General features: G+C 45.8%; 1 protein-coding gene across 1 annotated transcript in view; it reads left to right on the forward strand.

Moving 5' to 3' along the window:
• The window catches only part of LOC115464549, a 371,428-nt gene that overhangs the window by 100,743 nt on the left and 257,814 nt on the right, over positions 1-12,871 (forward strand). Inside the window, 1 exon segment of the mRNA XM_030194915.1 lies at positions 1,793-1,904. Coding sequence (XP_030050775.1) covers positions 1,793-1,904 — 112 coding nt within the window.

Below are 12,871 nucleotides of genomic sequence, written 5' to 3' on the forward strand. Positions count from 1 at the left end.
GTCCCACTTGAAGTTCAGGTTAAAATCATGGGCCTGTAAGATTTTTTCTCATTTTAGATCCTGAACCAAAGTCTCAGGCCTTGAACCAAAGCTCATAGCTGTAATAATAATAGAACACAGATAATTGGAGTATCAAAACAGAAGAATAAAAGAAGTAACATCAAATTTATAACTAAAAAGGCATTAGAAGCAGGCATATCTGAGCCTCACAAGACCATTATCAGAGGTTATTTGAAATATCCAGGTTTCAACACCCACTTTGAACTTTGTGACAAGGCTACTGCCAGGGTGATAAGAAGGAGGAAGCATTTAGACCCTGAAATACAAGTACCAGAAGCCATTGCAAGGAGGGAGGCAGAGAGTAATCTGGAAACAATGGAATGGATTCCGAGCTCCAGCAGAGGGAGCCAGAGAGATATGCTGAGCCTATAATTTCGTCCCCCACTAGGGGGAGGCGGAGGGAAGAAGCTCAGTTTCCCTGGATACACAATCAATATACCATGCAGCCCAGCTGGAATAGAGAGGGGCCCATGGAGAGGGAAGAAGATGATTGGATGGATTATATGGAAGGAGGGGTAGATCAGAGGGGAGAGGAATCCCAGGAGGGGGGAGAAGCCTCTATTTATTTATTTGTTGCATTTGTATCCCACATTTTCCCACCTATTTGCAGGCTCAATGTGGCTTACATTATGCCGTGATGGTGATCGCCATTTCCGGATTGAGAAATACAAAGTGGTATTGCATTAAGGTTCACAAATGATAGAATAGTTTACAGAGTGGTATTGCATTAGAGTTCATAAATGGTAGAGTAAATTATAGAGTAAGTTAGACAAAGAAAGTTCATTGCGGTATAGGAAATCTAGGGGTACTGCTTGTTCAAGCCTCCTGAAATCTGTTACTGTAAGATCTCAGTATCTTCATGTATAACCTCAGCACATCAATACACCCTGAAGTCTCTTTATATTTCTGAAATGTCCTTTATTGAATAACAAATAGTCTACTCACAAGTCAGAAGAGGTGCCTCTTAGCACAGAGCCTTCGTATTCTGAAAGCTGCCTCATTGGATGGAATCAGACCTGAGGAAAAAGGGCAGTTCTACTGCTTAGGTAGAAAAGCAGTTACACAGGCAGAGCAGCTCACAGATGGGAGATTGAAAATGCAATATCTCATTGGCAAGATATGTATGAGGTAAAAAAAAAAAAAAAACGAGTTCTCTCCAGGGAGTCTGTGAGGACAAGTGCTGACAGACATAAGATGGAGACAGCTACCCAGTCACAGAGAGAGAACCTGGACAGAAGAGGGGGGCTCCCTCAAGCCCAAAGAACAAGAGGCCAAAAACACCAATGAGAACAGAGCCAAGCTAGGCTGAAAAACAAGGTCTAGGCAACAGTCCACCAATAATAGTGTTTAAGCAAGTGTGTCTGCACTACCTGTGAACTACATTTCACATAATGCCTTGCTTATCTAACAATACAGTGACCTAAAGTAAAACATTAACACATTTCAAGAACCTATCCCAACCAGGCAAGGCTGTCAAAGGACAAAACACTCCCCGCCTGGTATCGGAAGATACCACTATTTATATTATCACAATTTATCAACTTTATAACAGGGAAAGTCCATGATCTGTATTCAGGTTCTCCGACAACTGTAGAGTCATCTTCTACTTCACTCAGGACCTGCAATGAGAGACAAACAACAACAACAACACTAAACACAATGAGAGAGAGAGTCTTTCAGTCTCTGTTCATGAGTGAACGCTGGCTCTTTGTGCTTGTGATTCTTCATGCAGTACAAGGAGTATAACCTCATTGATCGGACTGTAGAAGTTCTTCACTACTCCTTGCTTCACGGTTCTGACTTCAATCTTTCTGGTGTTTCCGTCTTTACTGAGAATGGTTTTAGTAACTAATGCCAGAGGCCAATCATTGCATTGAGTCTCTTTATCTCTGAGTAGTACAATGTCGCCTTCATGGATGTTGGCCTTACTGGTCTGCCATTTGCTGCGGATCTGTAGGGTCGGAAGATACTCTCTTCTCCAACAATTCCAAAAGGTGTTGGCAAGGCTCTGAACTTGTCTCCACTGCCGTCTGCATAAATCTCTATCATCAAAGTTCCTAGGCGGGTTAGGAGGTACACCTATCTTTTGTGTTAAAAGTGTGGCTGGAGTCAGTATCAAAGGCGATTCTAGATCAGAAGACACTGGCATCAGAGATCTTGCGTTGATGGTGACAGACACTTCTGCCAGAAGTGTAGTCAAAACTTCATGGGTGAGGCAACTGACCCCTGTCTCTGATAACATGGAATTCAGGATGCGGCGAGCAATCCCAGTCATACGTTCCCAAACTCCCCCCATATGTGAAGAATGGGGAGGATTGAATATCCACGTGCAGTGTTGATCGTTTAAGTATTTTTGATGGCAGGAGTGTTGATCTTCTCTGAGTTTATTTTCAATTCCCGGCAAGCACTCATGAAACTGGAACCACAATCAGAACGGATCTGCTTGGCTGGACCACGGATTGAAAAGAATCTTCTAAGCACATTTATAAAGCTTGAAGTGTCCATTGATTCTACAGTTTCGATGTGGACAGCGCTTATGCTTATGCACGTGAACATAACGGCCCATCGCTTGCTGTTCGCATTCCCTCCTCTGGTCCGTCTCGAGATGACTGACCATGGCCCGAAGATCTCCAACCCCACATAGGTGAATGGTGGGTCTACGCTCAGTCTTTCAGGTGGCAAGTCTGCCATTCTTTGGTCTTGATATTTACCCCTCAGCTTATGGCACGTGACACATCTGTGAATAACTGCTGAGATGCAATGCTTTGCTCCGACGACCCACACTCCTGCGACCCTGATGGCTCCTTCGGTAAAGTGTCGACCTTGGTGCTTCATTTGCTCGTGGTAGTGGCGCACGAGCAGGGTGGATACAGGATGTCGACCTGGAATGATCAGAGGATTCTTTTCATTTCTCTCTAACTTGGCATGGGTGAGACGGCCGCCTACTCTCAGCAACCCATTGTCATCCTTGAAGGGGTTTAACTTCTAGAGAGGGCTGCCCTTCTGAAAGTTCTTTCCTTTACTGAGGCATTATAACTCTATATTTCTTGTTGCACACAACACAGGATCACTTTTTCTGCCTGGTCAAACTCTTCTGCTGACAAAGGTTTAGTGCAGAGGTGCCAGTGATTGCACCCGCTCAATTTTCTATCAGAACCTTGTTGGAAAGAACGTGTGATATGGATAAGGTGGGCTATGGCTCTCCTCAGTGTCACACACTGCGAAAATCGGTTAAAGCGGTGTATCCCTAAGTTATTGTTGATTAAGATATTTGTGGTGAGGGTTGTCACTACTGAGTGAACTTCTACATCATTTTCTGGTTTCACCAGTTCAAAGGATTTTGCAGTAGGTAAAGGATCGCTCACTGGTTGTGTGAGAAACTTCTGTCCTGTAAACCAATTCGCTTGCATTAGGTGTGTTGCTGAGACTACCCTAGTGGCATGATCTGCTGGGGTTTGATCGGTTGACACATAGTGCCATTGTTCAGGTTTGGTAGACTTCCGGATACGCTCTACTCTATTACTCACATATATATAGAACCTTCTACTCTGATTATATATGTAGCCTAGCACAACCCTGCTGTTTGTATAGAACTTAATTGAGTCTAAGTGGGTGTCCATCTCGCTTACAATCAGTTCAGCTATTTCTACTGCCAGAACTGCTCCACATAGTTCTAAGCGTGGTACTGTCTGACTAGTACATGGGGCTAACTTTGCTTTGCCAAACATAAAACCCACATGAACCCTGCCTATGGCATCTATGGTTCTTAGGTATGCCACTGCAGCTATGGCTTTCTCTGAAGCATCTGAAAGACGCAAACTTCCTTGAGGCAAGCGTTCATGAGGGACATGGGAATATATGAGCATGGGATGTAGAGTTCTTCTAGTGATTTTAAAGAGTTCCTCCATGTATTCTTTTTTATTTATTTATTTATTTTTATTTATTTCAATATTTAAACAAGCATAAACCTGTTTATGAAACACAGCAATAATATATCAAATAAAATATACAAATAATCATCAAAATAAATGTCATGCTTCCTTAGACCACAAAAAAATGCACTTGAGGGGGGCAAAATGAATAGAGAAGATTCTTAATCATAAATAATTATCTTTAAATAGGCTGCATGTCTCTCATTACTTCTTAGCTTTTCAGTTGTTTCATCTCTATGAATGATTTGAGCTGTTCCGGCGAATAAAACGCATATTTTGTCATTCCCAGTTTTACAATGCATTTGCATGGGTACGCTAGAAAGAAGGAACCCCCCACTTTCAGTGTCCCTTTTTTCAAAGCCAAAAATGCTTTTCTTTTCATCTGGGTCTGTTTTGTGACATCAGGGTAAATCCATAGTCTCTCCCCTCCAAAGAGGGATTTTGCATTTTTAAAGTACAGTCTCATTACAGAGTTCAAATCCTGTTCAAACACAAATGATACTAATAAAGTAGTTCTTTGAGTTACATTTTCCAGAGATTGTTCAAGTAAAAGTGAGATGTTATTCAAGTCTATTTGGCCTTCACCCTCGTTTCCAGGCCTTCCCACTTCCCCTTTGGAAATTTCAATATAGTAAATTTTATTTATTAAAGGCATAGCGTCTATAGGAAATTTCAAATTTTCTTTAAGATATCTCTTAAATAAATCTAATGGGGGAATTCCCGGGGATTTAGGAAAGTTCAAGACCCGAAGATTTAGGCGTCTGTTATAGTTCTCAATAAATTCTATTTTCCGTCTCATCTCTGTGTTATCTTTAATTGCTGATATTTTATAATCTTGTAGATGTTCCAAATCTTTTTCTACTTTAGTTATTTTCTGTGTGAATTCTTGTTTCACTGTGTCCACCACATTTTTTATCTCATCAAATTTCCCACAAAGAAACTGCAACTCACCCGATGTCTTTTGAAGGATATTTTCCATTTTATTCAACTTAGCCCAGATCATTCCGAGATTCACCTCCGGTGATGTTTCTTGAGGACAAGCCTCAACATTTGGCGTCTCTTTCGGCAGCCCTGGGCCCTCATTTGGTGGCCTCTCTGTCTTGCTTCCAATGGCAGAGTACGCCATTTCCTTGGCTGTCTTCGACGCCGGACAAGGAGGGAGTACTTGTGTTGATGGCGATAGGGAGACTTCCTCTCCCCGTGAAGTTTCCTCTTCTCCGGTCAACGCCACAAGGGGATCCCTCTCCCGCATTTCTTGAGAGACGCCGGAGAAAAAAACGCTCTATTTTCAGTTGTATTGGCGTCGAGGTAGTGGGAGGCGAGGGCAGCCGTTTCACCACTCCTTTCCGCTTCGTATGCGGCATATTCAGATAAGTTTGATAGAAAATTTGTTCCCTGAAAATAACCGAGCGTTTTGCTACCGGTCAGCATGCGGCCATCTTGAAACGCCCCCCCCCCTCCATGTATTCTACACTTGTTTCTCTTCTTGCGGCAATAGGGTATCCCATTCATTTGAACTCGCAGAAAGTTCACGAAGCAATGATCTCCCTTGGATAGTGATTGGCACCACAAATCCTAGTGGATCATACAGGCTGTTTACTGTAGACAAGACACCTCGTCGAGTGAACGGTTTCTCTTGCATGCAAACCTGGAAGGTGAAGGTATCCCTTTTTAAATCCCAATTTAAGCCAAGGCTACGTTGAAGTGTGGGGGGGGGGGGGGGTCCACCCCTAAAACTAGATTCTTCAAGTTTGTAGCGTGGTCTCCCGGAGGGAACGCTCTCTTTACATTGGCGCTGTTGGATGTGATTTTGTGAAGCCTCAAATTAGCTTCCACTAACATCATCTGCGTTCTTTTCAGCAGGTCAATAGCCCCTGATTCAGTGGGCAAGGACTTCAACCCATCATCTACATAGAAATCTCTTTCTACGAACTGACTGGCATCAATGCCATATTTCTTCTCTCCTTTTTGTGCAGTTTGTCTAAGCCCGTAAGTGGCTACTGATGGTGATGGGCTGTTTCCAAACACATGGACTCGCATCCTATACTCAATCACACCTCCATTGACATCATTGTCGCGGAACCACAGGAACCTCAAGTCATTTCTGTGATCTTCATGAACAGTGAAGCAGTAGAACATTTGTTGAATGTCCGCCATTATGGCAACAGGCTCTTTTCTGAAGCGAATCAGAATCCCTAGTAAGCTATTGGCTAAATCGGGCCCAGTGAGTAGCATGCTGTTCAGTGAGGTTCCTTTGAACTGGGCACTATAATCGAACACAATTCGGATTTGTTGTGGCTTCTGTAGATGATATACTCCGAAAATAGGTAAGTACCAGCACTCTTCATTTTTTTCCAATGGTGGGGCCAGCTCTGCATGACCGTTGGTAAGCATATTCTGTATGAAAGTTATAAACTGCTGCTTCATCTCTGGTTTCCTTCTCAAGGATTTTTGCATTGAGGCAAGATGAGAAAGGGCTTGACTTCTGTTGTTTGGGAGTTGAGGCCTGGGCTTATGAAATGGGAGGGGTGCTACCACGCTGTTTGACTCGTCTTTCTTGAACTCTTTGCTCATAATGTTCAGGAATTCTTTGTCTTCTATGGAGAAAGCAGGTTTGTCATCATCTTCGGTGGTCTGAAACACTGAGCTTCCCAAGCGCTCTTCTAAATCTACTGTGGAGATGTTTTTTATAAAGTGCTGAAACAGCGCTTCGTTCTTTGCAAGTGGGAACTTCTTTCGTGGTTAGGTGGTTGTTACATGGTTTAAATAGTGAAGTGCACCCGCTTTCTAAGACGTTGGTGAAGAACACACTGACATTTACCCTTTTCGTTTGGTTAAGGCAGACTTTGCCTACGATTGTCCGACCTAGGTCGAGACGCTGCACATAAGGAGCACCACGTGGACCCTTGCACGATTCATAGATCTCCAGGACTTCTGGTGCGTCTCGGCCCAGCAAGAGTAAGATTTCAGCATCTGGATCTAAAGGTGAGAGTTGGTTAGCTATGGACCTCAGAAGGGGTGATTCCAAACAACCTCTGGTGTAGGAATTTCATCTTTATCATCTGGAATCTGGTCACATTCGATTAACGTAGGTAATCGTGATCTGGTGCTTCCATCTATTGCCTCTATCACATAGCCATATCACATGGAACAAACTACCGAACACTATAAAAATAACACGTAACTTGACAAACTTCAGGAAATTATTGAAAACGCACTTGTTCGAAAAAAACTTACAATAAGAATCCTCCTTAAGAACTTGATTATTCTATAGCTAAACCAACCACCTACTGATCCCTCTGAATTGATTATATTAGCCATATTATCATTATTGGTCATCATATATTATTGTTTTTTATTATGTGTTATGTAAATTATTCTACAGACATATCTTCCTTATTTCTTACATAGTAATATGTTAATTTAGAACAAACCTCTTACTCTGTTCATAACTATATCTTTTGTAATATAATGTAAGCCACATTGAGTCTGCAAATAGGTAGGAAAATGTGGGGTACAAATGTAGCAAATAAATAAATAAATAAATAGCCATTTGCTACTCTTCCCGACATTTGTACAACTCCTGCACAAGTTTTGATACTATATGAAGAGTATCCTTGCTGGATTTCAAACAGGTCGTAAAACTCTGATCTTGCAAGGGATCTGTTACTCTGATCTATGATGGGCGTGCATCTTGACTGCTTTCTCAGGCGGCCCTTCAGGGTACAGTTTGGCCAGACATATTTTAGTGCAGGATCTTCCTTTGCGGATTTTCCCACACACCCTTGTGCATTTCGGAGCGACTTGAAGTGTCAATGTGCTTCCCTTTTCCTTCTCACCGCCATGATTCACCTTGGGGTTGGGGTACGGATTCGCATCATCTGGGTGTAGGGCGTAGACGTGCTGGTCACTATCACACTTTGTACATTGGACAGTCACTCGGCAATCTTTGGCCAGATGGTCTGAGGAAGAACAGCACCTGTAACAGAATCTGTATCTCCTGAGTAATGCTTTACGCTCCCTCAAATGCTTCCCTATGAATCCTCGACACTTTCTGAGAGGATGAGGTGCCCTGTGTATAGGGCACTGTTCCTTGGGTTCCTCTGAATTCTCTGTGAGGGAAGAAAGGTCAGATGGTGCAGACATTGCAGATGACACTTCCGTCTTATGAACGGATATAGGTTTCTTGAACGGTTTGACTGATTTCCCTTCCATGAACTGACTTGATTCAGGAGATTCCACCATGAACCAGTGGTCATTTCTCCTTTTAGCTATGTCTCTTATGAATCTCGTGAAGACGCTGAAAGGAGGATATTTCCCTTGATTCTCTTCCTTGTATTGAGTGCCAATTACTGACCACTTCTCCCTTAGATCGTAGCTTTCCTAAGATGCTCTTGGTGCCCCGAGGTGTGTCCAGCTGGCTGAGGTTAGGAAAGCTGTTATTGGCCTTGACTGCTTCTAGCTCGTGAAGGTGGTTTCCCAACTCTTGCAGCTTGTGGTTGTGTTTGCCAGATATTGTCGGAAATCTATCCAACCTGTTGAACAGTGAATTCCCTATAGCTTCTAGGCTGCCATAGTATTCTTCGAGTCTTTCCCACATCTCTTGTAACCCTTTCGAAGGGCTATTCAAATACGAATGCTTCAACTCTTCCACACATACGGCTGTTTCCTTTCCCAGCCAGTGTAACATCATGTTCATCTTCTGCTTGGGAGTAAGCCTCATGCCCTCTATGGCGTCCTTGAAGTCTGATTTCCATGCCCTGCAACGTTCAGGCCGACCATTGAACTGGACAAGACCTGAGCCCTCCAGGTCCTTACGTGCTAGATACCTTACTAACTCGTCTCTTGTTGAGGTTTCAGGTTAAGCAATTGAAGCTACTGCAAAATGACCAGCCTTATCTTCTGTGGGACTTGAAGTAGAATGTGACCACCTTGCAGGTTCTTGCTTGCATGAAGACTGTATATCTGGTGTTCCTGTGGGTAATGATGGCTCAGCTTCTCCTTGCCATTGGCTATCATGTGACCCTGAAGCCCGTGGCTGAAGTGAAGAGTTTGCTTCATTAGTCGCTCTCAGGATGTGAGCTGTTGGTAGTGCTTCAGAGTGTTTACGAACATGTAAGTTGGTTTGGTGAAAGTTGGCTCCCATGGCATGTTGTACCTTAGGCTTCCTTTCCTTGGGTGTCATTCCCACCGATGAAACTAGTTTTGGTTCTTCAGGGCCCATTTCGTTCTTTAGATTGTAAGCTCCTTTGAAGCAGGGACCATCCTTTTTTGTTTATTTTGTACAGCGCTGCGTAACCCTAGTAGTGCTCTAGAAATGTTAAGTAGTAGTAGTAAGTCAGATTGTTCCAATGCCCTGGTAAATGGTGGAGTGTGTGTCATCACGTAAGCTTCGGTTCTTAAGTCAGGGTCCTCCGAGACACAGAAACTAAGTCGTTTGTTGGCATCATTTTGCCCCACAGCCTCTTCGAGGACATTAGCCTTCGCCTCCAGTCCAGCAATTTCTTTGTCTTGCTGGAGTGCTTCTAACATGATGTCCAACTCAGCCTTTTGGTGTGCTGCTTCAGCTTCTCTACGTGCTGCCTCAGCTTCTCTTTCAGCGTTTGCACGTGCTGTCTGAGCTTCCAACTTGGCCCTTTGTAGCTTCAGGGCGGTCTCTTTCTCACTGTGGTGACGACAAGCTTTGGCCATCCCCACTGCAGCCCTCGCCTGCAGGGCTGCCGAACTGGCTGCCGATTGGCTGAAGCTGGTCGTTGCCCTTGACCGGGAGGATCTTAAGCTCTTGGATGTATACCTAGACGAGTTAGAGCACTGGGAGACACTGTCTTGTGGATCTACAATTACAGACTCTAATTTCTTTATAGCCTTGACCACTTCCGCTTTGCACCTTTGATCTATGGCTTCTTGAAGTTCCTTTTTCATAAGACTCTGTTCAGTATTTGTCTCATCTAAGAATTGGCAATACTCTGTTGCCTTTTGCTGATAGCATGCATAGCTGGTCTTTATTGATGAAAGACAAGCTTCCTTGTCTGCCCCTGCCTTTGAGACATTAGACATGTTCTCCATCTCTGCCCTTAGCTTGTTTAATTTGTCACTATACCCTTCCTGTTTGACTTGATAAATTTCCAGGGCTTTCTGAGTTAACTTGCGAGTTCTTCTCTCTCTGACCCCTTGCTGAGCCTGAAAAGAAAGGGTGTTCCCCTTATCTGCACTGCTTTCTGGCTGCAATTGCGTCTCTGGAGCAGGGGACACTCTCTATCTGGTGCGGTCTGTTCAGCTTTGAAATCTGCCATCCTGCGATTGCTTACTTATCTGGATTAGGTGTAGAATCAGCTCTTATATGAAAGGAGGGTAAAGGTATAGAGATTACTCTGAAGAAACTGTGCTGAGCCCTACTTGTTTGCTGTTGCTTCTATCTCTCTACACACACTCAGGGTTGCCAGGTGGAAAATATTTTTCCAGCCCAAAGGAGCCCAAAATCCAGCCCAAAACCCGCCCAAACTCAAACCCCGCCCCTGACACCCCTGCCCCCGCGTCATCACCCCCGCCGTCATCAACCCCGCCCCCGCCATCATCGGCCCCGCCTCCACGTCATCGGTCCCGCCTCCCACGTCATCGGCCCCGCCTCCCACGTCATCGGCCCCGCCTCCTACGTCATCGGCCCCGCCTCCCACATCACTAACCCCGCCCAAAAACGTCGCTAACCCCGCCCACCGCGGCCGAAAAAGCAGCCCAAAAAACCGGCCGGAGCCCAAAAAGCAGCCCAAAAAACCGCAACCCGCCGCGGGCAAAAATTTCCTGCGGCGGGTCGCGGAAAACCGCCCAATTGGGCGGTAAAACCGCCCACCTGGCAACACTGCACACACTTAAGGATAGAGACTGCCTCTCAGCTGCTAAATCAGTAGCCCTAACCACGCCCAGTGAACAAACAGTATTACAAATGTCTAGCTTGGCTGGCAGTAGGCAGAAGGAGAGGGGAGTAGTGTATCTCTCAGCAAGGCACCTCCCCTACTCTGTCTTTTAGCCCTGACCACGCCCAGTGAACAAACAGTGTTGCAAATGTCTAGCTTAGTCTTTTAGCCCTGACCACGCCCAGTGCACAAACAGTGTTGCAAATGTCTAGCTTAGCTGGCAGCTATAAGCAGAAAGGAGGGGGTAGAGTCACTCTCAGCACCTACCCTACTCTGTCTTTTAGCACTGACGTTTCTCACCCTGTACAACTTCACAGCTTCAGAAAAGTTTCTAACACAGTCTTTAATACACTGGTTTCAAGGCACCATAAATCTTCTGCTTTTTCAAAAAGCTTAACCCTCTGACACCTGCATTTACACATCCCAAATACTGCTTCCCTCAGCCAAAAGGATTACTTGTATGCAGATCAGTTAACATCCAAAATGATCACACTCCACTCTGGTAACATTAACTTACACAAACTGCTTCCTCACAAGCTCACCTCCTCTGATTAAATGCAGTGTAGAAGGCTCTTTGAAGACAGCACTTGTCTTTTCTGAAACTTTCTTCAGTTTCTTGAATAACTACTCAGTTTTACTTTGAATTTCTTGAGTGCCTTGGTCTTTATTCGTTTTTTTTTTTTTTTTACTGTTCAAGCCTCCTGAAATCTGTTACTGTAAGATCTCAGCTTGATGTATAACCTCGGCACATCAATACACCCTGAAGTCTCTTTATATTTCTGAAATGTCCTTTCTCCGAGGACAAGCAGGCTGCTTGTTCTCACGACTGGGTGACGTCCGCGGCAGCCCCCACCAACCGGAAAAGCTTCACGGGACGGTCGGCACGCAGGGCACGCCCACCGCGCATGCGCGGCCGCCTTCCCGCCCGTGCGCGACCGCTCCCGCCAGTTCCTTTTTTTCCGCGTCTGGAGAGAGTCGTGCCTTTGCCTTTCTCTCTGTTTCAGCCGCCGGAAAGCCGATCGCGTTTACGCGGATCGTTTTTTTCTACTTTGTTTTTTGTACACCGCGTCCTCCGGTTTTTCTTTTAAAAAAAAAAAAAAAAAAACTGAGCGTGTGGAGCACGCGCTCCTTTTTCCCTCGTTTCTAGCGGGGACGCCGCGTTGCGGCCTAGTGGCCGCACGGTCGATTTTCCTTTTTCGAGGTGTGATTTCCGCCACCATCGACGACTTTAACTTCGCCGACGCGATTTTTCCATCGATGTCCTCGAAGGTCCCGAGTGGATTTAAAAAGTGTGGTCGGTGCGGCCGGCCAATCTCGCAGACCGACACCCACGCTTGGTGCCTCCAGTGCCTCGGGCCGGAGCACAATCTCAAGTCATGTCCCTTGTGTCTCGGTCTCCGGAAACGGACTCAGGTTGCGAGGCAAGTTCTACGGGACCGTCTTTTTGGAACTTGCGCCGGCCCCTCGACGTCGACCTCGACGGCATCGGTATCGACGCCCGGTCCTTCGGTACCGGTATCGATGCCCGAGACATCGGCACCGATGGCATCGACCCCAGGAGAACAGGTCCCGTCGGCCCGCCGGTCCTCCGGTGAGGGTAGAGGTGAGAGGCCGCGTGGGCAGTCGGCCCCGGTCACTCCCTCAGCCCGTGGCCCACGGGACCGAACCCTGTCTGACCCGGTTCCTCGGGACCGAGGGGGATCGTCCTCCTCCTCCTCCATACCTCCCGGCACCGGTGACGTGCATCGCAAGAAGAATAAGAAGCGTCGTCACCGGTCTCCCTCGATGCATCCGGACATCGGAGAGGAGGCGACGCCGAAGCGTCCATGTCGAGAGGAGAGGTCCCCGTCGGTTGTGGAGGTACCGACGCGACAGGGTTCCGGCACTTCGGTGCCGTCTCCTGGCCCCCACCAGATTCTGGCACAGACACCCCTACCGGCCCCACCGCCTTTCCCGGCAGCGGGCCTG

Source organism: Microcaecilia unicolor, chromosome 3, assembly GCF_901765095.1.
Source record: "Microcaecilia unicolor chromosome 3, aMicUni1.1, whole genome shotgun sequence".
Taxonomy (NCBI): Eukaryota; Metazoa; Chordata; class Amphibia; order Gymnophiona; family Siphonopidae; genus Microcaecilia; species Microcaecilia unicolor.